Below are 26978 nucleotides of genomic sequence, written 5' to 3'. Positions count from 1 at the left end.
GCTTTTTGATATTACCCTTTTTTTATGTGTGAAATTATAATTGCTATTTAGTATGCATAATCAAACTTGTATTTACTCCACAGATGAGATGTCATTTTTTGTCACAAAATTGCAAAAGTTTTGATTGATTACAATTACAGCTGATTTCTTGCAAGCAAGAGGCACTTTATGGTTCATATATCTACAGAAAGCATACTTTATTCAATCCTTGTTAGCTTTCAGAAGTTTTTTTTACCATAAATCGTAAAAGATAAATAGATATCAGAATGTTTTTAGGTACATAGATTAATTTTTGATATGGAAAACAGCAGCAGCAACAGCAGCAAATGAATTTTTAGGAAAATAAAAGCCCCCACCCTAATTTGAACTTGGCAAAAAAAATGAATATAAAAGGTTTTTTTAATGTTAAAAAGGAACCAAACTATCAACAAGGCTCAAAATCCTTTCTCTGTCAACAACAAAAACTATTAAGAATTGTAATGCAATACATTGTCTGAAAATATGAGTGGAGAATTAGCAAGAGGGCAACAAACATGATTTTTACAAAGGTAAATCAAGTTGGTTTCTTCCCTCATCTTCTCATTCTCAGCTTTCATGTATTGTATTGCCAGTTTTATTGTTTTTGATGTCGACTGTTTTGAGTCTGAAACATATTTGTAGCGTAGTGTGTGTGTGTATGTTTTTTTTTATTTTTGTTTTTAAAAGTTTGGATATATATTCATGTTTCATTTTAGCCTCGTCTATTTTTAACAAATTTTATAGCGTTTTCATAACTGTTTGAACTGTTTCTTTATATAAGTCCAGACAATATTAAAGTTTGTTAAATATTCAGTAGCAATTCATGATATGGCTACATGGAACAAAAAAACAAACAAACCCTAATTTGATTGTATTTATTTTATCATCTGACCAATTACACATTTATTGATTACACATACTTTTGTTGACATCTAGTCCAGATAGACCACAATACATTAGAGGAGACTGCACTAGTCTTGTCTTGTCTAGGGAGCTGATTTGTAGTCAATGTATGCTTATCCATATGTATTTGTTCTCTCTGTCTCTCTCTCTCTCCCACAACAGGAACGTCATAATCAAATAGAACAGGAAATGTATGATAGAGATGATAATAGTTTAAATAGTGTGAATGAAAGAGAGCTTGAATTAGAAAATTGTTCCTCCAAAAGTATGTCAAATGTTATAGATGTTAGTACTCTTATAGAGAAAGAGAAAGAATACATAGCAGATGTGAGGACAGATGATGACAAACTTAGAGAAGTAAAAGAGATAAAATCTGTTCATTCCATAATTCCTGAATCGAGCAATGTTAAAGTGTACGAGGAGACAGTTGTGAATAGTAGAGAGGTTTATCATTCTTCAAGTGAAGCCTTACAGGCCAGTGGTGGTGATAGTCAGAGAGAGGATTATAACATTTCAAACGTAGATGAAGACCATTCAACGCTATATTTATACACCAAACATTTAGTAGAGAATTTCTGGAATGCCGACATGGAAAAGTTGATACATCCAAGAAAAGGAACATACTTGACTTTACAGGAAGCATTAGGCTGTTCTCTACTTCCACGGAATGTCACTGTGCAACAATTCGAGGAGGAAGAGATGAAGAACATTACAGATGCAATGGCTAGTGGTCAGGTGGATGGAAAAACAGGAAAAGTTGTGGATTTAACAACAGGAAATATTCTAACTATCACCCAAGCTCTTCAACAGGGCATCTTAGTCATTCAGTCATCATTCAGAGGAAATGCCGTTCCACATTCGTTTATACAAAGCTTAAAACAAGAAATCGGTCCGGGCTTGTTTGACATTGTGTGTGACGGGAAAGCTTCTAAAGACGTTTTTGTTTTAGATAAAAAAGAAGGGAAAAGATACACAATCCCTCAAGCTGTTTCTCATTCTCTATTGTGTGCTAACACAGCAACTGTTAAAGACATTGTGTCTGATTCATGGTTGTCATGGGAAGATGCTGTCAAAGGAGGTTTAGTCTTCAACAAATTAGCTAAATCCTTGTCTCAGCTTATTCAGAGTACACAATTTGACCCCAACTTAGAGCTGTTTACAGACAAACTCGATGGAAATGTGAATTCATTAACACTGTCAGATTTACTCCAAGAGGAATTGATAGACGCTTACACGGAAGAAATTTTTGATGCTGAAAGTGAGAAGTGGATAACATTAGATGAAGCAGTGAGGAAAAATATAATTGACCCCTACTTTAATAGATACATCCACAATGTCCAGCATGAAAATATTTCATTTATGGATGCCGTAAAGGCTGGGTATATTAATGATGTATGTGGAAGTCATGCGTTGTCTTATAGAGAATCCGAGGTGGATGAGGATTTTGATCTAGAAGAACTGTCAGAAATATTTCCTATCTCATTATCTGATGCCCTCAATGAGGGTTTGATTCACCCTGTCACCAGTGACGTTGACTTAGGCAATGGACAATCTTTGAACTTCAAAACAGCTTATGAGAAGAATATAATTCTCCCAGACAGGACCTATGTCGTTGAGAGGAGCACAGGGTTAACATACGACTTTAAAGAGTCACTAGAAATGAGCATGGTCCAATTAGACAGTGGCACTGTGATTGATTCAAATTCTGGTGTTGAATATTCATTTGTTACTGCTAAAGAAAAGGGTCTCATTCAAGACACCCCAAGACCTTACCTCAGTGTACATACTGCTGCTGAAATAGGAATGCTGGACCTTGAAGAGAAAAGAGTTATAAATCCTCTTACAAAGCAGAGAATGACAATAACGGAAGCGATCGGTGATGGAATTTTGGATCCATCATCCCTTCTAACTCACCATAATTTTTCAAGTATTTCCTTACAAGAAGCAATCACTGAGGGATATCTAAATATCGACAGTTTAGATGTTCTTCTTCCTGGAGGCAAACTACAAACTATCACAGAATGTCTAGGACTTGAACGTCCTGCAAATGGAAGTAGAAGAAGCTCCATAATAGGTCGCAAATCCAGCCTCACCCTGGACGAAGCCATCAACAATGGTATATATGATTCTGTGTCTAATTCTGTTATGTCAAGAGAAGGTTTCATCACCCTGCCTAAAGCTTTGCAGACCGGAGTTATCCATAGTGATTCTTTGCTGCGGGACCCATTCAGTGGAGATATCCTTTCTTTGAAGGAAGCCTTGGACAAAAGACTCTTGGATGCAGAGTCCGGAAAAATGATTGACTCTTCGGGAATCCCTGTTGCCTTGAATTTTGCATTGGAGAAAGGTCTTATCTTAAAATCAAAAGCCCCACTCCATCTCTCCCTTGCTGAATCAATGGATGAAGGTCTCTTCAATGACATGACAAATAAATTCGTCAACCCCGACACAAATGAAGAGATTGACTTTGCCACAGCTTTAGATTCAGGAATTCTTGATGTGGATATGATTCGAGTGAGAGATACGAGAAGAGGTGATGTTATTTACCTCGAGGCAGCTGTTGATTGTGGCTTAGTTGATCTTGATCAGGGCACATGTGTCAGTAGCTTTGATGGAGAAGTGTACACAATTGTTGAAGGGTTGGAAAAGGGAGTAATCATTGACACAACTAGTCAACCAGCCATGTCACTTTTGGAAGCCATTGACGAAGGCTGTTTTGACATACACACATGTTCTTTCAAAGATCCAATTGGAGGCTTTAATATGAGTTTGAAGGATGCCATAGAATCCAGTTTCATAGATCGCATGTCAGTGTCTGTAAGGGATGTGCAATTGAAAACTCTTCTGACACTTGATGGAGCCATCAATCAGGGCATTATAGACGCACACTCTGGAACTTTTTCTACAAACAAAGATGGAGAAAGTATAACATTCCAGGAAGCCTTTGACAAGGGCCTCATCTTTTCGGATGCTTTCGTGCCAGACAAAAGTTTACTTGAGGCTGTCAAGCAAGGCTTTTACAATTCAAGAAGTGGAAAATTCATCGACCCTTCTTCTGGCCGTGTGCGAAATTTGAGAGATATGGTCTCTGAAGGTTTTATAGATCCTAATTTTATTCTTGTCAATGATGGCAGAAATAATAAATTGCTGACTTATGAAGAAGCCATAAAAGAGAAAATTTTGGATGTCAAGGTTGGAATGGTTGTTGACACACAGACAAATGAACTCTTAAATCTGAAAGAGGCTATGGACAGGGGGTTGCTTCAGGAAAATATCAAACATATTTCATTGTCATGCCAGCAAGCCATTGATACTGGACTTCTTCAAAAGAACTGTGGTAAAATTATAGATCCTCTTTCACGCAAACCATTATCAGTGGAAAAGGCAGCAGAGATTGGGTTAATTGATATGTCCCAGCTACTTGTGAAAATCAGTGATAATGGAAAATATCAATTTTTGGATGTGGCATGCCATGAAAACATTGCTGTCATCGATGACGATAAAGTAATGTACTCCAGAACTGGCATTTCCCACGATTTTGTTTCTGCTTTTAATAAGAACATTTTGATTGAAATCCCCAAAGGTGGCTTTCTCTTGGGAGATGCATTGTTGTCAGGGTTCTATGACAGCACTCAGCAACGGTTTATAGATCCTTTGCTGGGTGAAAAGCTGACTTTGGTGGAAGCCATTAATAGTGGTGTCATCAATGATGACAAGATGCAAGTGGCAGTTCCTGATCTTGGTATCATCTCCTTACGTCAGGCGATAGACAAGGGAATCATAGACCCTCATACTGGTAATTACATTGCTACTAGCGTACCACTCAGTCTTACAGAAGCCTTGGAAACAAATAGACTTCTGGTGGCTCAAAACAGACAGACAGAAGAGGAATTCAGAAGCAGTGTTTCATCACTGAGAAGTTTTGACCAACCATCTGAAGGTACCTCAGCACAAACTATGCCCTCACCTCTGACTTCTCGATCTTCAAATTTCTCATCATTAAAAGGTTATGAAAGTTCAATGGATACAGACTCTGTAAGTTCCTCTGTTAAAAATGTAGCTGATTTAGATGTAAAGAGTGATACTTCAAGTGAAGAGGAAAGGACTTTGAATGAGGAAGATGAAACCGATAGAAGATCTGATTACTCGAAGACCTTTGAGAAAGATGATGTTTTGAACCAGCAGCACAGCATGCTTGATAGTGGGATTTCCTCCTCCGTAGGATTTGAGAAAAAAGACAGAGAAGTCACTCAAATAATGCCTGCAGCATATACCCATCAAAGTGAGCCATCTGAAAATATTGATGGTACCTCCACTAAAATTTCCATATCTCACTCCGACAGCAATTCTGGTGATGTCAATATATTGCCACTATCAGAGAGTTCCTTAAATGAGTTGTCTTCTGTCTCAAAGTCATCAAGAGATTGTTCAGTCAGTCTGCCCTCAGAAATGGATGTAAGCTTCACAGAAAGTGAGGCATCCATACCTGTAACATTTGAAGGAGAGGAAGGCTTGGACCTGATAAACAAGAGAGCTTCATATGAACGGAGCCAAAGTGCCTGCAGTGACTCCACATTCAAAGAGCCTAACAGAGCAGCAGAGGCTTTCAAGACGGAGAGATCTCATAGCTTTAATGATCTCGATGTTCATTTCAATGGACACAGTTCTAGTAAAAGGAGAGACGAATGGATGAAAGATTTACAAGACTGGCAGCCTCCCACTGATGAATTATCTGCATCCCTAGACTCTCTCCTCCAAGATGCCATAAGAAAACAACTTATTGAAGAGAAACCCATGTCTCTATATTCTGCCATTGATAATGGAGTTTATGACGATGATAGTTCATATTTTTGTGATCCAGAGACAGGTAGAATATTAGATCTTGTTGAGAGTATCGAATCAGGCCTCATCGATGGTGATGTGATTGAGGTCATATCGTCCAACACCAAACAACCCACCAGTGTAAATATGGCTCTTGAGACAGGCGTCATTGATCCAGACCACGGAAAGTACCTCGATCTTAGCACTGGCACAGTGATCACATTGAAGCAAGCCAAGGATGTAGGACTTATCTTTAAAGACAAATCAAATTCAAGACAAGGTGTTGACTTCAACCCTGACGATGACACGAGCCAAGGGAAACAGAAGCTTGAGGATGCTTTTAACAGCGGTGTCCTTCACCGGACCAATTCATCTGTGATAGATCCCGACTCCATCCAGGGTATAACGCTGAGAAAAGCAGCCAGTATTGGACTTATAGACATGAAGACTGGTGAATTTAAAAATCCACAAACAGGAGAAATTATGAGTTTACGACAAGCTGTGGATATGGGATATATTTTAAGCCCACAAGGTTTATCCCTCTACAGTGCTGTGGATCGTGGACTGTACTATGAGCTGTCTGGACAGTTTATGCACCCAGATACAGGAGATACCAAGTGTTTACAGGAACTGATTTCTGACAAGATTATAACTGACAAAAATCCTGAAGTCAGAGATATCGGCCAGGATAATTTGCTGACTTTAGGTGATGCAATAAAGAAAAGCACTATTGATTCCCACAAAGGAATGTATGTGCACCCAGTTCGTAAGGATGAGATAAATTTCAAAGATGCCATTTCAGCTGGTCTCATCATTAGTACTAGCACAAGGGAAGGTCTTCAGGATCCATCCAGAAATTCATCTCCGTGTCCATCATACAATGGTTCTAGACTGTCCTCCCCATCACCGTCTTTGAATGGTAGAAATCCAAACAGATTAGAAGTTCCATTCAATGGTTTCGGTGGATCTTTGACTCCGCTCAATCGATCTGCGGATGCCACTCCAGTTGGTTCTATGTCAGATTTGAGGGAAAGAACACCCACAAGATTCCCGATTCTGAAAGAAGACGTACTTGAAACGAAATTGTCCAAATCTACAACAAATGCTGGAGAAAATGAGAATGGTCAAAATGCCTATGATAGCTTTACGCCTGAATTTACATCTGAAGAAAAAGAGAATAATAAATTAAGCAATGAAGATAGTAGAAGAGAACAAATAAAACTCATGAAAACTAGAATAAGAAATGAAAACATTATAATAATTACACCTCCTGATATGACAGGCAATGACACAAGTTCTTCCAAAGACAATTTCAGACCAGATATTATTGAAAAAGTTAATGGATCTTTAATGAAGGAGCTTGTGACAATGGATTCCCTGGAAGAAGGAAAACCAGATAATGGAATGCTTTACAATGAAAAGAATTTCAAGCAATTTGAAGACATCGACTTGTTTCCTCCTAAAGGTGGTAAAAAAAGTCAAGATATATCACTTCGTGATAAACCTGAAAGCAACAACCTGCCAGATAGTCAAACCTCTAATAATTTAGGACCTGAAAATGCTTTTGATAATGCTCCAAAGGAGTTTGATGCAAACGCTTCAGAAATGGACAACTATCATGTTCCATTAAATGCTCCAATTAAAGAAGTGACCAAATTAAATAAAGGCAGCAAAGAACAACTTGACGTTTCACAAGATTTTGACAAAGAAAATGTTGGGAAAATCAATGAAAAGGAAAGTCCGGAAACACTTTCATTTGACGAATTTACTGATTCAAATGTCTCTAAGGATCACAACTCAGAAAATGTACCCTCTGAACCTCAGGTGCCGCAAAACAATGATCTAAAGAATCAGTCCTCTAAAAAGCCTCTCTATAGTATTTCTCCTCCTCTTTCATTTGATACCAATAAAGCAGGTCATCAAAAGTTAGAGGAAAACTTGGACCAAGATTATATTATAGATTCACCCATATCAGAAATCAGCGAATTTGTTGATGAACCCAAATCCAACAATAAAGCATCAAAAGAGAACAAAGGAAAACCTTTTGATGAAGTAGATAGACAACCATCCAAACCAAACAACCTTGAAATGCCTGCTTCCAATCTGAAAGTTAGTGGCAAAAGAAAAGGCCATAGGGTGCGTTTTAAAGATTTGTCTCCAGATGTTGAAGATTTAGATATGTTTGACGACGAGGGTGAAGATATTGATAGTGATAGAAAGTTAGGCACAAGCAATGTCTTGATTGGGGGCGATAGTGAAAGTCAAAAACATCTGCCTGGTCAACCATTGATAGAGGAAGGACAAGGCATTAGAAACAGACTGTCCCTACCCAGTCTGTCCCCATCTTCCCCAACTGGATCACTTCTTGACAACAGTTTGTCTTCACCCGAGACAGAAGCTCTGAAAATAACAGAAAAGCTCTTCAAACTCAACATGAAAGCTGGCACGACTGCAAGAGACAGACGAAAGGTATCAGCAAGCAACAGAGGCATTGTTTTCCTACTGTTTTTCTTGGCATGTCAATTCAGTTTTCTGTGAATGAAATCCCCCAAAGTAGATATATTTCGATTTCGCTTTTTTCATTGTGTCTGTAGACTACTTCTGCTGCATGTGATGTTCTTCTACATTCCCCTGAGTGTTCATCTGCAAATGCTCGTCATCACACTTGATGGAATATTTTGATTTCTACCCCTCAATCGACATTCTAAACTATTTATTTTCTTTTAAGATTTGGATTTAACAAACACATCAACTGCATGGACTCGGTGTCTCATTGTGTTATCATTTCGAAATCCGACACACACAAAAGTTATAGAAGGATCTTTCGGAAGACTCAATCTGTGCATGTAGAGTGATGTTTATTGTTTAAGTTTGCATTGTGAAATGTCAGCTTTTTAATGAAATTAACTGCATCATTAATGTAATTCTGTCGGAGATATCAACAAGAATGTTGTTGTTTACTACTATGAATTAATGTACATGCATTGCATTGTGAATAATTTACAATTTGTGTTAATGTTGATTACAAATTGATGCAATGGTATGTTAATGTGACTAATGAATTAAAGAAAGGCAAATGTAAAATATCCAAAAATAAATGTCAATCACTAACATATGTAGCTAACAATATCACTAGAGCCTGTATCATCTGATTTTATTAATTTTATTTATATTATCATGGTTTTTGTTTGTTTGTTTTTTGTTTTTTATTTGTTTTTGTTTTTTTCATTTTTGTTTTGTTTTGTTTCAAAAGTCATGATAAGATTTCCTTAGTCATGAATTTATAACAAATGCTTGTTTTAACCCCCTTTTCGGCATGACAAAGTGCAATGCTAAATATAGATTTTTGAATGATCATACTTTTATTATGTATGTTGTTAGCAATTTTTTTTTAGGTTTTTAATTTATCCACTTTTATCAAAAGAAGAGTGCCAGTCCCTCACTATTGTTTGCTTTCACACTCTTTTATGTATTTTAACCTCCTTCTTTGTAACTGAGATGTGTAAACATTTCCAACACCCCATGGCTTTGGATATCTTAGAGGATAATAACACGCAAAAGGAGGGGTTAATAGTTTATTTTCTATGTATAATGAAATTTTATTGTCATCAAATTTGTAAATAATTGTAACGTCATTTAGAAAGATACAATTTTTTTTATAGTTACCAAGTATAGCTATAGTTTTCATTAAGTTAAAAGATGTTGCAATAATTATTTATGTATTTGAAACTTTTTTCTTTAACACAAATTTCTTTGTCCAAAAAATGATGAGAGTTGCGAGTATTGATATTTTACACCTATTATAACTACTACTGATGGATCGTTGTGCTACTTGAAGTTTTTATGTAAAATCTTTAAACTCTCCTTTATCTCTTATAAAGTTTATATTTTTTATGCATTTAATTCAAAAAGAAAAATAAGAAAGAAAGAAAGAAAGATTGAATATACATTATTTGTAATTGTCGCCCTCCTCCTCTTCTCTCCACCCGCTAATTAGGGCCGTATGGGAGATTCTTATGATAAACTCATGCAAGATCTTGCCGCTGAATTCCAGAAGGTACAGAAGTTGGAACATGCCCTGAAGGAAGACATGCAGATGGGAGATGAGGCTTACAAAGTACAAAGTCACTTGGAAGCTCAGAAAGTAAGTGCCAGAACTAAATTCTGAAATTATAAATTGGGTACAGTAAAGTTGGTGTAGAAATTAAATGAATATTCAAATGGATTGATTATTGAATGAATCTTAGATGAATGAAAACATGTTTTTTAAATTTTTAATGTGTATATCTACTTGTGCAACATAAGTGCAATGAATATTTTCCTTAATCAGCTTTCTAATTCAATAAGCAATTAACAAATTTCTGTACCTTTTTTTTTAATTTTTTATTTTTTTAAAGTATAGTTGTTAGTAACAAAAACCTGAAAAGGTGGGCATGAAATAATACCAGACAAATCAGAAAGGAAGGAAAATACAAGAGAAAAAAATGACATCTCTTCCCCCCCTACCCCTCCCCAAAAAAAAAAAAAAAACCCAAAAAACCCAGCCTGTCGTGACTTATAACGTTCTGGATTCAATGGAGAGCTGAAATTTAACGAATTATCTTTTTTTTGGGTGTGATATTCATACTCATTTTTATTTTTCATTCTATTTCATTGAATGTTGCGTGTTGCCTCATCTCTCTCATCATACAGGCGATTCACGAAGAGGTGATAAGCCACCAGCAGCCCATCCTGTCTCTGGTGTACCAGGCCGAACAACTGACAGAACACTATCAGGAGGAACTGACACCTGAACAAGTCACCGATGTGTCCAGCGAAGCAGCTTCTTTGAAGAAGGCTCTAGAGAAAGTAAACATTCATTTTCTGCTTCTAACTAATATCAAATATTTAATTATGAATTTATTTTTCTTAGTCTGTCAGTTGGACAAGAGGGCTATCCCGCGTTGTTAAAAAAAAACAAAATGGTTTTGACAAAGTTGCTTGGACTCAGTTAAAAAAAAAAAATAGATCAGAGCTCTTTCATTTACAGATTATCATTATTATTATTATTATTATTATTATTATTATTATTATTATTATTATTATTATTATTATTATTATTATTATTATTATTATTATTATTATTATTATAATTATTATTATTATTATGATTATTATTATTATTATTTAATTTAAGTAGTAGCGTGAAGCTCTTGACACTATGTGCTAAATGTAACTAGGGGTCTAAGTCTTTTTTTATAGATAAAGAAAAAGTGAACATATATATGCGTTTCGAAAAATTATGAATATATTGTTCATATCTCTTAATAATATATTTCCTATCGATATATTTGACTGTTTGTTACAAAATGTGCTGAAGAATCATGTTTTGTTTTCTTCTCATTTATCAGAGTAGTCAATTTTTTATTTTTAAATTCCATTCTCAGGTGGTGAAGACCTCAGAGAGAAGACTAAAGCACTTGAACAAGGCATCTGAAGAGCTTGGCAAGTTTGAGACCGAAGCTGACAAATTCTCGACTTGGAAAGATGACAGCAACAAGAAACTGGATTGGCTCCAAGAATGTCTGCGTCGGTTTGAGGACTTGAAGCCCATCCAAGACAAGCAGGGAGAGCTTCTCAATGATATCGTGTCACACCAGGCAGACGTCCGATTTATGTCTATTGCCGTGCAGAAGTATATGGAGGAAGCTAAGGTGAGATTTGTGCTTTTATAAATATTAGAAATGCACATTGGTGATAAGAATTGTGCGGCTATGTGGTCTTTTGGTATGACACTCACTTTCGGGTCGGAAGGTCCTGGGTTCGAGCCTCGCTCGTGCATAGTTGAGTCCTTGGAAAAGGCTCTTTACTCACATTCTCTCACTGTACTCGGGTGTAAAATGAGTACCTGGCCGTTGACAACGTTGTCTCTGTCACAAAAAATTGTAATATCGCCTAACAGGCGTCATGTCTCGTTCTACATGTTACGAGTTGCTGTTGGTCAGGGACACCTTGTAAAGCGATTTGAGCACATTTAGTGGATATTGCGCTATATAAAAGCTCAATTTTTTAATTTTTAAAAAAGAAATCAAGGGAGTCCCAATAGCTCAGTTGGTAGAGCTGGGTAAATCAGGATTTATTCAAGGACCCCCCTGTCACACAGCAGTGACTTCGTAGCTGGGTCAGTTAGGTCTGTCTGGTGGAAAATACTTTGTGATAGACTAGGGTCCTATCCAAAGGGTAGCAACCAATTGCTATTGTCCATTTCATGCTATAGAAACCGTCAGGCATTATGCACCTCCTGGTGCTGTGAGATTTAAGCGTAAGGTAAGAATAAGAGGTTAAAATGAAACTATCCTGTTTTTTTGTTTTTGTTTTTTAATTCAAACAGTATATTTATTTTATTAAAGTTGATTAAGAGTATAAATAATGGTATGAAATACAGTGCCAGATAATTCATTGACAAAAAAAATGTTTTTTTTTAATGTTTAAAAAATGAATGAGTGCCAATCTTTTCAAATGTTTTTTGATCTTATTTCTGAAAAATTCTCACTTTTTTCAGTCATAGTATATTTCAATTAGAGTATAAACTTCGTTGTTTGAATATAGGGTGACTTAAGGAGTTTGAAGTAGAGCAAAAACATGGATCTTTTTGAGATTTATTTTATAAATGTATTATTTTATGTATATATTACTCAATACTTGTGTTTGAACTTTGTGAAGATGATTGTGAATGTATGGAATTCAACATTGTATCTTTTTCATAATTCTCCTCTCCTCTCACTTGTTGACAAAAACAGCTTCACAAACTGGAAGTGGAGTCTTTCCGAGCAGATCGACAAAGGCCAGCCAGAAGCAGCCTGATCAGCATGGACTGTGTGGCTGCTGACAATGTCAAGGACAAACTGAAAGATCTCTCAGAGGAATACAATGATCTCAAAAACAGGTCTGTGGATTGTATTGTTGGGGTTTTTTAACTGTGGAAAAGTCCTTTTATTAAATTCTGTGTTCCAATTTCTCTCCTTGTAAATCTCGAATAAAACTAATGAAACTAAGAGCTCTTTTAGACCCGTGCTTTGATCTTAGAAGCGTGTCAATTGATTGTTTTATTTGCCTTTTAGCTGTACTTTTTACCTTAAAAATTTTGGGGTTTTTTTAATGGAAAGGAATTGTAATTCTAATCTCTCTCTTTTTGTAAACCTCTCATTAAACTGAAGAGTCTGTGAGGAAAACAATGATGACAAAAATAGATCTTTGGATGGATTTGCTTGTTTCTTGGGGGTTTTTTTTCTTTTTTTTTCTTTCCCAAACTTTTGACGTTTTTTAAAAAAAATACCAAGGAATTGTAATTACGATATTTCTTTACTTCTTTTTGTAAACCCCAGTCAAAGTTTTACTTTTGATGCATTTCGGGGAAATAATGAAATTGAGATAAAGATAAAGGGAGTAAATATGACTCATAAATATGGGAACAACACAAAACGAACGATGTTTCAGCCTATTTTCCTTTTTCAAGTAAACACGAAATATATATATTTATTTGACTCTTTTAGGCACCTCTAGTTTTTGAAATAACAAAAGGGTGATGTCTGAATAATGTTGGACTGTAAAGCTACCAGCCCTACAAGATGCAATAACAAACAAACAAACAAAAAAGAAATAAAGAAAGAAACTTTATTCATCCTTTTGGAAAATTGGTAGATCTCATACATATTTTCTCGACTAACACCTCTCTTTACTTTTTTTTTCCACAGATGTGCTTCATTCGGAGATCAGCTCTCAGACATCAATTCCAAACAGCGTGGATTCAATGACTCAGCCTTCAAGATGCTGACATGGTTGGCCGATGCCGAAGACCAGCTAGCCTCTATCAAACAGGACAGTGGCACACCTGACCCAGACTTACTACACAGTCAGCTGGATCGTGTCAAATCTTTGAGCAGTGACGCACTCAGCCAATCAGGCCTCATGGAAGATGTATGCAAGAAAGGTCATGACCTCACCAACAGCTTAAGTGGTTTGCCAGCAGACAAGAAACAGGTAAAAAGCTAGACTTAATCTACAAAAAGGTAGAAATCGTTGATAGGGTGTGGAGGACTACCTAGTCCTGAAATACAATTGGCAAAATATTAGAATCAAATGTCGATGAATATTGATTTAATCTGCTCAAATACAAAACCTTTTTCTGACCTCCATCCACCCAGCAATGAGTGGGTAGCCGTGGAAATAGTTTTTAATAGACATGCATCTTATCCAAAAGGTTATATACAAACAGTCATTACTGTCTACTAAATGTACTAATTTTTTAAGAAACATAGATAAACCCCCTGTACTCAAACAGCTGGTGAAGGCTGCTGTTTATGTATTCTATTCCTTTTTATCTGTTGTCTTTTTCTATGTGACTTTATGCTCTGGTCTTGGAATGAGAATATAATTTAACCCAGGTTGGAGAGTCCTTTTCAATGAAGAAGGCAGTCATATATGAGTGAAAGAGTTGGACAGCGTGGCTCAGCGGTACCGTCTTTGCTTCGTACCCAAAAGGTACCGAGTTCGATCACCCGCCGCTGTGTGGCCTTGAGCAAGTCACCTTGACGTAGCTCACTTTGTGGCGTTGCTCTGCGGCTGACGCCTGAGTTATTCCAGTCTTCCCTTGGAATAGACCCTAAAGACAAATTTCCCCATGGGGATGAATAAAGGGAATTGTATTTAATATTTTATTTTATTTATTATGTGATCATGTGTATATATATATATATATATATATATATATATATATATATATATATATATATATATATATATATATATATATATATATATATATATATATATATTATATATATTACATTATTATTATTATTATTATTATTATTATTATTATTATTATTATTATTATTATTATTATTATTATTATTATTATTATTATTATTATTATTATTATATATTTTACACAGTCTACTGTCTTTCTTTCTCTCTTTTCTCATCCATTCATCTTTTTTTCTCTCCCATTTCTACTCCAGGTGGCCAAACTGGTTGACAATATGAAAGAAATTGAGGCGCGTTACAACACGGTGTCCAGTGCTGTCAATGACCAAGCCAAGCTGCTCCAGGCCACCATCACTCAGTCCCAGGACATCCACGGAGCCGTGTCAGATCTTCTCAACTGGCTGGACTCTGCTGAGAGGGCTATGGCCGCCGAGCGACCCATTGCTTTAGAAATGGCCAAACTTTCGGAACAGGTCCAGAAATTCAAAATGGTGGCATCTGACGTTAATAGGTTTGTATAATAATACATGATATAAAGCAATGTTTTAAATGCATATTTGTATTTCAACGATTAAAGTATGCAAATTCACATTTGTCTATTTAGGCTCAAGATGATGATGATGATGATGATGATGTTGTTATTATTATTATTATTATTATTATTATTATTATTATTATTATTATTATTATTATTATTATTATTATTATTATTATTATTATTATTATTATTATTATTATTATTATTATTATTATATCATTGTTATTAATATCATTATTAATATTATCATTATTATTATTATTATTATTATTATTATTATTATTATTATTATTATTATTATTATTGTTGTTGTTATTGTTGTTTTTGTTGTCATTTATTGGCTATTTTTTTTTTTTTTGGTCATATTTATCTGCTTTAAATGAGGAATGATCGTCATTATCAATGTTTGTCAAATGTTGTGATAATGTTTATTTTTGAAAAAGAAAGATCTTTGCCATCAGTGCTTTGCATTGAGACATATTGCTTCCCTTCTCTCTTTTCTTAAAAGCCATGGGGACAGCGTGACTTCAGTTCGTAAAGCAGCCCTTGACCTTATCAAATCTGGTGACCTCCATATGGCCAGAGAGCTGGAACAGAAACTTATGGACATTGAAGAACGTTTCACAGATCTCAAGCATTCCTGCCAGGAGAAAGATGAAGCTTTCAACGATATTGGTGGCAAATTGAGCAACTTCCAGGATAAGGTCAATTCTTGTCAAAACTGGCTCCAAAACAAAATGGACGATTTTAACTCTAGCGATATCAACCAGCTTTCTACGGATGAAGCTTCGGATAAACTGGCTGCAATCGCAAGGGAAAAGTCAAAGATTGAAAATGAGATTGCACAATTGAAGTCGATAGCCAGAGAATTGAAAGAGGATGATAGAACTGGAAACCCCACTCCCATCAACCAGGCCATTGCCAAATTAGAAAAGAGTCTTACCGACTTTGATTTCGTCATCGGCGAGAAAGAGGCTGAGGTGGAGCAGAAAGAACAACAAGGTGATGAGTACGATTCGGCCAAGACCATGCTGCTTCTGTGGCTGGCCCAGGTGGAGGCAGTTATCGATGAATTTGATCCAGTCGCCATTGATGTCAACTTGATTGAAAAACAACTAGCCCAACTGAAGGTAAAGATGAAATGTGTTTTTTGAAACAATGTTGCTTTGTAATTTTTGTTTATCTTTGCGTCTATGAATTATATATTTTAACAATTGCTGCAATAATCACATTGTATTCCTTTACAGAATTTATCAATATTTATAAATTAAGTTGTTTGTTTTTATGTGGGAACCATTTTTTTTTATCACATTGATGACGAATTGTTAAATGAAATATTTTTTGTTGATTGTTCATGACAAGATTTTGTTGGGTTCTTTTTGGTGTTTCTTTGTTTCAATTTTTATTTTAAGGCATGAAAATTGCAATTTTGACTCAGTAGCATCATCATAAAAACCCCCTTATTTTTTCAATATCTAAGGCCTACTTATTGGCAGGTCTGATAACCCGAAATGTTAAAGACTTCGTTGTAATGGAAATACTCTCAAGCCAATGCAAAATATTGTCAATTACAACATTGTTAAATCAAGCCCATAAATGTGTTAAGTTATCAGATCTGCAAATATGTACAAGTTGCCTATTTAATAATCCAAAACCCATATTTAATTTCATAACATATTTCAAAATATGGAATATACATCTAATTCAATCCTGTGCTTTCATCTATTTTCATATCAGCCCATGGTACAGGAGTATGAAGAGCACGGAGTGAAAGTGGACGAGGTGAATGACCTAGGCAATGCCTTGGATGGAATGACACACCCAGGTGATCGACCCATGAGTCCTATTCGGCGTATGGGAAGTAAGTCCTCACCCATCTTTTAACACAGATTATCTCATAATAATATATTGCTTGTATATTGTGACATTTCATTTTGATTTTAAATACTCACAACAACACACAGAGTCAATGGCTTCCATTTTATTTAATTTATATTCAAATTAAAAACTTAGCATTTTCATTAAACAATATGAACCCAAAGAACGTTAGATTTATCAAAAGATTTAACACCAAAAGACTATGTCAGCACCATAATATTACATGAAAAACAATCAAGGCAATTAATAAATATCAAGAATGTGTGAATAAAAAAAAAAAACTTAATTTCTCAGTTTAATGTGATTTAACATATTCAATCACAATCTATTTTTTCATGTTTATTTTGATTAAAATTATATGAATAAAAAGAATGCCGGAGAAATAAAGTGAAAAATAATGTTGAACTTTTAAAATTCTAAAATCACAGTATATACACAGATATGTCTGATCCATCTCAATTTTTTTAGAGGTGGGGAGAGGATGTATTTAATTTAGGAATTTATATATTTTTTTATACATACACAGCACTGTAATGGGCACCAATACAACAGTAAAATTTAGCGAGAAAGAAAGCAAAACAGACCAAACCAATAGTCACCTATAATATAATAATGACAACACATTCATACTTGGGAAATGGAATATGCACCTCAATTTTAATTAAAATATCGATTCATTAAGCCAAACAAAAATATAAGGATTGGTTTTCACCACACGACCTCCCGATTATAGTTATTTATTGTTTATGACTCATCCCTGTAATCTGGTAATCTGGTACAACGTGGAGTCAACTAGAAAGTGAAAATAAAGTGTTAAATTTAAAGGTTAATTATGAAATTGGCTTAATATGATTTTATTTAGAATAAGAATGATTTTACTTTTAGAAATTTCCCAAGTCACAAATTCCGTTGTTTTTGTTGACTTTATATACAGTTCCATTGGTAATAATGAATATGTGTATATCTGAATGAGGGAGAATAACTTCATTGACTTTTAAGATTTAAAGTTTTGCACCTGTTTTACCCAACGTTATAACAGATTAAGGGGATGTGTCCATTTTTTTCCCATGCTTTCTTTATTTCCACACAATTTCGGGTATATTTTAATCCCTTGTTGTGGATTTTTGCCTTTAGACATGATTATGAAATCTTGGTTTTCATTCTAATGCATACCTTAATACTTCGAGACGGCATTATTTTGCTGGTGTATACAGGCCTTTTATTTCATACATACTTGAATACTTAGAGGCAAATATCATGCTGATGTACCAATGCTATTTTTACTAATCACATTTTACTGAGTGGAATGGATAAAATAGGCTATTGTTAGTCAAAACTCTCTGTCTGTTAAATGATATTTTTACTTTAGGAAATTAGTCGTCTTGCCAAAATGCACCTTTCGTTTGTTTTTTTGTTTTTTAAATAGAGGTTAACTCAGATACTTGCTCATGATATGATAGGTATTGCTTGGTTTTGACTTCTTAAGACACTGTTAATTATCAAGCATGCCCCACCATCTCTTGTTCCTCTCTCGTCATTTTTTTCTCTTTCCTCCTTTGTTAAACTGAACCCCCCACTCCCCAAAATAAAATAATTTGGACCGGTTTGCACCTTTTCTTTACAACTCTTCTCTTATAGTCCATTAGAAGCAAGTCTTTGATTTTTAAGTAATTTGGTTGTAAAGTTTTAAAAGCGGTCATGTAGAGCAGTTCAGATTATAACTCAGCTTTTGAGACATGAAACAGATAGAGAGACACTTTGCTTGCTTCAGCTACCCTCTAAGAAGGATGCTAGTCTATCGCTCACATTAGACTTTTCCAAGTTTCTGGTATTTTGCTCTAATACTTCCCAAATACCGTAGTCCTTCAGAATATTTATTCCCATTGAGCCGGAGCTTATCCTGGTTTCTATAGCGTGAAATGGACAATAGTAATTGTTTGCTATCCTTTAGACAGGACCCAAGTTTATCACAAAGTACTTTCCACCAGATCAAAAAAAGACTCAGTTAACAAATCATTGCCAGGTGGACCATATTGATCAGATAAAAATCTTGACAACACCTGGGATTGATCTGAGTGGGTGTTCTACCAACTGAGCTATCCTGACCCCACTGTAGTCAATACAAATTTATCTCATCTATTTACGTATTTATCCAATGCCTATTCCTGTTTAATTTTCTCAATGCTTAGATGAAATACTTTTCAATGCAATGTGCAAAAAAAAATGTATATATATCACCAATAAACTTATTCAGCAATCACCAATAATATATGTAATTTATGAAACACCTGATAAAAAAAACATGATGTTGAAGAGAGCGTCCGATTGACGGCCTCAATTTAACCATGGGATTGATGCTTGTCATTTGACTATGAATACCAAAATTCAAGCCAACTACTAACAAAAATCTAACACAGCCTCCACTCATTAGAAGATAGCGTTTTATTTTAAAAGCTTATAAAATAATGCACAATTTATATAGATTTTAAAGAAAGCTTATAAAAGAATGCACAACTAGACAGTTGACAGGTTTGGGAGTTGGATATAGCTATTTTTATTTTCCAACACTGATTTATTTTTCCGAGTGTATTTGGTATTCCTTTGTCTTCCTTCATATTTCATACTTCCATTCATTTCAATTCTTAAACACAACCCTTCTGTGTCTACCTTCCCATTTCGTGTGTGTACGTGTGTTGCGTTTATGCTTGTGTGTGTTTGACGCTGATGATCTGTGTATGTAGGAGGCAGACGTATCCCTGGGCTTCTCTCTCCTCGTCTCCGCACGCCATCACCCACTTTCCCACTGTCCCCTGGTGCCGCCATGAAGACCTCCATGTCTAGTGAGTCCAGCGGCATCAGTAGCCGGAAGAGTTCCTCAGACAACATCCTGCTTGATGGTAAGATGGAATGGATCACTACTACTTTTGTGAAGTGTTTAGACTATGATAGAATTTACCTGTTAACTCTTAACAAACAACAAAAGAGAAAAAAAAATTACATTTGATTTGACCAATTTTTTTTTTTTTTATATTGATAAATTTCAGTGTCTGTGCATCTCTTTGAAAGTCTCCTAGAGGTGATACATGCAATATATTTGGATATTTTAAGAGATTTTTTGTAGGTAGTCAGTCCACCATGGGCATTTTCTTCTTTCATTTTTACCACAAAATATCGTAAATTTTTTAATATTTTTAAATTTTTAAATTTTTAAATGCCACTGGCATTCTACCTTTATTCATTTTTACTTCTTCACCAATCAAAACGCGGATTTAAAAATATTAAAAAATTTACGATATTTTGTGGTAAAAATGAAAGAAGAAAATGCCCATGGTGGACTGACTACCTACAAAAAATCTCTTAAAATATCCAAATATATTGCATGTATCACCTCTAGGAGACTTTCAAAGAGACGCACAGACACTGAAATTTATCAATATAAAAAAAAAAAATTGGTCAAATCAAATGTCTATTTGAATATCCTCATACATTTCGATGTGTCATCCCATAAGCAGTTTATAATTAATGTTTATCAGTTTTGGGTTGTTTTGTTTTTTTTTTCTTTTTTAATCTGGTTTTGTTCTTTTTTGTTTATCTAAAATTTACCCGTGATTTTCACAATTTATATTTTAGTCTCAAAGAGATGAGATAATAATTCCCTTATAATCTTGATATTATTCATGTTTTATTGAATTTTTAAATATTTTTTTTCATTCCTTTTGTACATATTTTAACACTCACCTTTTTTATCCACACTCTTATTTTAATCACTAGTGGTTATTCTGTTTTAATATTTTAGATGGAATATAGTTTAGAGGGATGTATTACTTGCTGAAATAATCAAAAACGCCTCAATTGTAATTTTTTTTTTAATGATATAAAAAAATAATATTCTCGGATATACAGGGACAGCTTTGTTAACATAGATCATGCCCAAATAACCAAGCTTTGCTGTAGTAATTTTAAAAAAAAAAACAAAAAACGAAGCTATTGTAAGTGAGAAATTTTCATAGAGTTCAAAGAAATTAATATATATATATATATATATATATATATATATATATATATATATATATATATATATATATATAATCAACAACAACTTGACCTGCTTAGTACTACGAAAATGTCGTAGAAATACGAAATTTGGTTCCAGCTACAGGACTGCATTCGCCTCTTTGACTACATGTCTTGTTGAAAAGGAAACAAATTTGGATCATGCTGAAGGCAAATAATTTATTTCTAAAGCTATTTAAGGTGACTTTTCTTCCTTTTTTTACTTGACAGCTACGAATTTTTGAAATTTCAAGTGGGCAGCTCTGTAACGACACACAATAAAAATAAAAAACATTAGAAACAACATAGGAAGTTAAATCCCAAGGAGTAACATGAAAGGAAAAATCAATAGAAATTGTATCTTTAAGGAGAGAAAAAAATTACTAAGGGATATATTACTATGAATTTTGTTGTTTTTTTTTGTTTAAAAAACCTATTTATACTTGGGGGGACAACATTGTGCCTCAATTTTTTTAAATGTTTATCTTCCATGTCAATTTTTCTCTCACATTAAAAAAAAGAGGATCACCATGTTTCCATAAGAAAAGCTTATTCAAAACAATCACTGTCTAGATGAATCTTGACAGCTCAGTATCTCATTATGATTAACTATATTACTGAATGGCACGCTTATCAAAACTATCAGTGTGAAATTCTATAGAAAATCGTCAATACCCATATAAACCATATAAACACTAAACTGGAGAAATAAAATATCATGCATAGAGATTAGATTAATAACAATATTTACGTCTATCATTTTTGCAACAATGAAAAGTCTTCTTTAGATTTCAAATAAATAGAGTGAAAACATGAAGTTCAGAAAAATTATAGATATTCCACTGTTTACATCATTACAGGTATGAAACCATTGAGATAAATGTAACGATTGCATATAGTTATTTCTTGTGTGAAGAAAACAATAAATTATAACATGAATTAAAAGCTTACAATAATACATATGCACACAATCTGACAAATGCTAATCTTTATGTGTTTTTTCCCTTTATTTATCTATTTATTTTTTTTTTGTAACTGTGCACCGTGGTGTGCACATTTAAGCTATTTGTAAAGTCCATCATACGTTTTGCTACAAACCACATATTTCCTTTTTAAATGTTAATCATAAGTCTATAAAAGTTATTCCCTTTTTTTTTCCTCTATGTGTCACACAATATTTTGATATCATGTCTAGACCTGTCAGAAATTCAGCAACAACTCCTTGACATCAACCAACGTTATGAGATTGTCGGAGAGCGTCTAGGTGAACGGCAGCACGAATTGAACAGTGTGTTGTACTCCACCAAGAACTTCCTCCAAGACATGCAGGACGTGAAGTCCTGGCTGGACGAGAAGGATGTACACATGACAGAAGTCACAAAGACTCCAACGCCTGTTGTGGAGAAGGAAGCCAAGAACAGACTGAAGGAGCATGAGGTTGGTTTGTTTTGATTCATTCTTCTTTACTTTTGATAACCCTTATCAGCTCTATAGCCCGGTGGTATGACATGGGGCTTGAGACTTGTAGGTTCTTGGTTTGAGGCCTTTTGTAGGCAGAGCAAATTAAGAAATTAAGGAGCAGGCACTGGTGTAAGATAAAGAACTGAATAAGTTTGTATGAAGAGTGCCTGACAAAGTAAGAAAGAAAAATACAAGAAAGATAAACATCCCAAAAAATCAGTCGACCTTGACCTCCATGGGCCTAATGGCTCTGAAGGACTACTTTTTTATAACACAACTAGAAAGAACTCGTGGGTTTGTTTGTTTTGATAATAATGATAGTATGTAAAATCCTTCATTACGATGCACTGCAATACATTTTATTTTTTCTGAAATGATGGTATGTGAAACTCATCGCTCGCAATGATACTACTTGAAATCATTAACAATTTTTGATATCATTTATTGTCAAAAGTAGTTTTATGTAGTTAAATTGACTCGTAATATCTTTATCCTTTGATGTTTTTTCCAGACATTCCACCGAGAGCTGCTGAGCAAAGAAGGTCTTGTTGAAGACATCAGAAAGAAGGGACAGGAGATCCTCAAGGCCAAGGCTGGTGTGCCAGGAATGGACACACTCCAAACACAACTCTCTGATTTAGGTCAGTGGTTTGACTAGATTTATAGTTTGGTCACATTCATAATATAGGGTCTTTTAATACTTAAATGGTGAATCTGAATTTCTTTGTTTAGCTATAATATCTCTGATCTCTCTGCATTAAATAAATGAAAATATGCATTTTCTATAATTTGCTTTATTTATTCGCCCAACAAAGCATTAGGTATCAAATTTCCATATCAAACAGTACAAGTCTTTTTTTTCTCTTTTACTTTTCATTTTTATTTTATCCCTCCCCCCCCCCACCCCAATACATTTTTCTTAAAGATGTGTTTTTTCTTTAACTGCTCATAATTTATGTTCACAATCAAGTTAAAATTCTAATTTTGCAGTTTTTAATTGTTTTGTTTTATTTTAATCTTTTTTTTTTGTTTTGTTTTGAGAACTTTAGTATTATTATTGTATATGTCGTAAGCCGTATAAAAGACAGTTACATGCCATCAGTCAATACATTTTGGGCCAATACTAATCATGGACAGGATTCAGATTTGAAAATTCTATTGTGATAAAGTATTTTTTAAAGAGAAAATGAATCTGATATATATTTGATCATATTTATATTTATATAATATTCTTTATGGTTCCCAGACAACAAATGGCATGGACTGAGGGCCTCGTCAGAGGAAAGACGCAAGGGTCTAGAGGATGCGGTCAGCGACCTGCGTGACTTCCGCGAACATGAAGACCAAATGCTGAGATGGTTTGCCCAGAAGGACAAATTGATGGACGTCCTTGGGCCCGTAGCCATGGAGCCTTCTCTGCTGAACAGTCAGCTGGAACAAGTTAAGGTTAGTGGTTGACAGGGCTTGTGTGTGTGTGTGTGTGTGTGTGTGTGTGACCACATTTATAGACAAATTACTATGCACAGATTTTCTTGTGATTCCGCCCCCCCCCCCTCTCCTCTCCTCCCCCACCTGTCCAGCAGGGATTGGGTAGCTGATTCTGTTAGATCTGGCAGAAAGTACATTGTGATAGACAAGTGTCCTATTCAAAAGGTAGCATGCAATTGCTATTGACTATTTCACGCTTATGAAACCGGGATAAACTCCGGCTCTATGGACCTAATGGCTCTGAAGGACTACCAAAAAAGAATAATTAAAATTTGCACGGAATCTAGAGTATTTAAACTATCCCACCAAGCTGTAAAATGACTTCTTGGCCAGTAACAGCATTGTCTCTGTCTGAAAATTGTAATGGCGTCATATCTTGTCCGGCATATTAACTTTTTTTCTGTTGACCCAGAACCCTTTGTTAATCACACTGAGCACGTTTAGAGGATTTTAAAACAATTACCCTATTGACAGTAGTAAAATTAAATTTTAAAAGTGACTATAGCAATCAACATTTTATTTTTTTGGGGGGGGGGGGGGATTTTTTGTTTGTTTGTTTTTAAAGCAGTTTTATTCATTTTGATACAAATCTTTTATATTTATCGTTTTGTACATGTAGCATTTGCAATACATGCACATTTTAATCTCTACACTACTACAAGTTGCAGAGTAAACATTTATTTGTAAAACATTATTGCAATATTATTTCCAAGAATAGCTCAGTAGAACAACATGTTGCGATTTGTCGTTGAAGCCTCTTTTGTAAATGTTGATTATTACCTAGCTGGTACTGGTCACATTGGGATTAATCATCTCTCAGATGTCAAACAAACAAGGCGATGCTCTTTGACTATCTTATCTAGTAAATCATAGTCATTATTGTTTGTGATAGTAATGTGTCAATATAAACAAGGTATTGGGTGTTTAAAAAATAAAAAATTATTTAAAAGTGAAACAATTAGAAACTTATTTTTTTTTAAACCACTTAAAACATACAATTTGGTTGCGATTTTCTGACCTCCCATAGTGGGCAGGGAAGCATTTACTGTGTCTTCTATCCCCCTATATCTCTTTTCCAACATGCTTTTTGACTTTGTCTTGGAATGTGATTGCTTGGTTTTGTCCTAGCCCCTGCTGGATACCCTGGTTGGGAGGGAAACAATCAAATGTATAGTTAGAGTTTTAGGAAATTATATTTTTTGTCTTGTGCACTACATATATTTCTTTGTTTTACATATATAATGATTTGTAAACATATGTATTCCTCTTAGTAGGGACCTGTGCTTGTGTCAAAATGAGACTTTTAGGTGATCTCAAACTAAGTACATTGATAGTATGCTCTTGGAATCTACATCTGTTCCCTATTTGAACCCTTTTTCTTACTTTTTCTTGGGTGCTTACTTGTGGTTCTTTTTTACTCTCCCACTTTCTTCCTTTTTACTGGTCCTGATATGACATAAATAAGCGCCGTAAAACCCTTAAAAACAATTTTAAATGAACAAAACCAAAAATTTTTACATAAGACGCTGTATTTTTTCCTTTCAGGTTTTGAGAGAAGAAATAGCCAGTCAGGAATCCACATACGACCAATTCCTGAACTCCGGTCACTCCATCTTGGACTGGTGCAGCACTGACTCCCAGGACGGGGCTTCCATCAGCAAACGCATGGATGCTGTCTGCAAGGCCTGGAACAAATTGCAAGGTGAGGTCACAAAAAAAAATTTAAAAAAAGAATAGAAGAGAAAAGAATTCCCCTGTGTTCATCCCTTGGAGAAAATTTCATTTGGAAACTATTTTAAGGAAAGAGTGATATACTCTGATTTTTGTACAAGGGGAAACTCAAGATAGAGGAAATGGGGTTAGAGACCATTTTACTTCAGTCAGCAATATTTTCCCCATCTTTAAAAAATTAGCCTTTACCAAATCTGTTAGCTTACTGTCATGTTTTGTGTTTGTTTGAAAGTGTCTTTTTCTGTGTCTGCATCTGTTTGTGGTTATGTTTGTTTCTTCGGATGTTTTTTGTTGTTGTTTTTTTTGGTTTTGGTTGGTTGTTTTTTTGTGGGTTTTTTTTAAATATGTGTGCTCTCTTGCATTGTCACCGCAGCCTGAAACGAAGACCTAGTTAACACTGATTAAATTTACATCCTGTAAGTTGCACACAAAAGATCATTGTTCCGTCCTGGTTTTTGAACAGCTGAACAAGACCTGTAATTTTTTATGTAGTTTGAAGTTGAGTCAGGACTGAATGAAGGTTTTTGCATGTTTGAAGTGATTCAGTGATAAAAGGATCTCACTATTATAATTTACTATATTTAAATAGTAACTAGTGAAACATTGTTTCCATTTGCTTATTGACATATAATCACACAGATATGATGTTTGAATTTTTTGTACCAAAATATTTTGCACCATTAAGTGAGACTAAATGATTTATGAGCTCTTTTACATATTTTGAAATGGGGAGGAAAACAAATAAAAACAGGTGATCATCAATTTATTTCTTTTTTTTTTTTTTTTTTTTTTTACTCCAAACAGTTTAGTGTTTTTTTAATCTTTTTTGTAACAAATGAAAATGAAATTTTAATTTAGATTTCTTTATTTGTACTCATCTCTTATGTCTGGCATATTTTTATTATCTCTGTTTTCACCATTCTTTGCTCATTAAATTTCATTTACCTCCAGGAGTTAGCGTTTTAAGAGTTAAAACTTGAGCTTTTAAAAACAAACAAACAAGCGGGTGGTTGGATGGGAGCATCACCCTTGAATCATATACCTATGATGTTCGCATGGGTGTACGATCCGATAGTGATGTTGTTTCTTCTTCTCTTTACTAGCCTATCCTGCTTCTTTGGTTTGTGATTGTATTTTTGACAGGGGATATTTTTTTTTTCTGTAAATCTTCTGCCTGTTTGTTCTTGGTTATTTATAATTTAGCTTATATCTTTAGGTTATGATTTTGATTTACATTTGTACTATTTTTGTTAGATTGCTTGTTTTTTTGTTTCAGCGGTCTCTCATATAACCTCATTTGTGTTGGAAGAGACCTAAAGCAATAAACAAACAAACAAAACAA

General features: G+C 34.6%; 2 protein-coding genes across 2 annotated transcripts in view; both read left to right on the top strand.

Moving 5' to 3' along the window:
- LOC144963381 (dystonin-like) overlaps positions 1–26978 on the top strand; it is a 281117-nt gene that overhangs the window by 190358 nt on the left and 63781 nt on the right. Inside the window, exons 33-45 of the mRNA XM_078897353.1 lie at positions 9740–9886; positions 10435–10590; positions 11169–11435; positions 12522–12667; positions 13476–13761; positions 14742–14998; positions 15534–16155; positions 16763–16886; positions 19645–19800; positions 22152–22393; positions 22929–23058; positions 23664–23863; positions 25451–25607. Of these exons, the coding sequence (XP_078753479.1) occupies positions 9740–9886; positions 10435–10590; positions 11169–11435; positions 12522–12667; positions 13476–13761; positions 14742–14998; positions 15534–16155; positions 16763–16886; positions 19645–19800; positions 22152–22393; positions 22929–23058; positions 23664–23863; positions 25451–25607 (2890 nt within the window). The remainder of the gene's footprint in view (positions 1–9739; positions 9887–10434; positions 10591–11168; positions 11436–12521; positions 12668–13475; positions 13762–14741; positions 14999–15533; positions 16156–16762; positions 16887–19644; positions 19801–22151; positions 22394–22928; positions 23059–23663; positions 23864–25450; positions 25608–26978) is intronic.
- Positions 605–9673, top strand: LOC144963382 (uncharacterized). The gene has a single exon (XM_078897354.1). The coding sequence runs from the start codon at positions 1027–1029 to the stop codon at positions 8278–8280; it is 7254 nt and encodes a 2417-aa protein (XP_078753480.1). The 5' UTR covers positions 605–1026; the 3' UTR covers positions 8281–9673.

The sequence above is a fragment of the Berghia stephanieae genome, chromosome 1, assembly GCF_034508935.2.
Source record: "Berghia stephanieae isolate SIO BIC M18660-M18661 chromosome 1, UCSD_Bste_1.3, whole genome shotgun sequence".
Classification (NCBI taxonomy): Eukaryota; Metazoa; Mollusca; class Gastropoda; order Nudibranchia; family Aeolidiidae; genus Berghia; species Berghia stephanieae.
Note: the sequence above shows the minus strand (reverse complement) of the source record. Positions and strands in the feature narration are given on the sequence as shown.

Coding starts and splice junctions, on each gene's coding strand:
- LOC144963382 (XM_078897354.1), top strand. CDS start 1,027: ATGTATGCTTATCCATATGTATTTGTTCTCTCTGTCTCTCTCTCTCTC.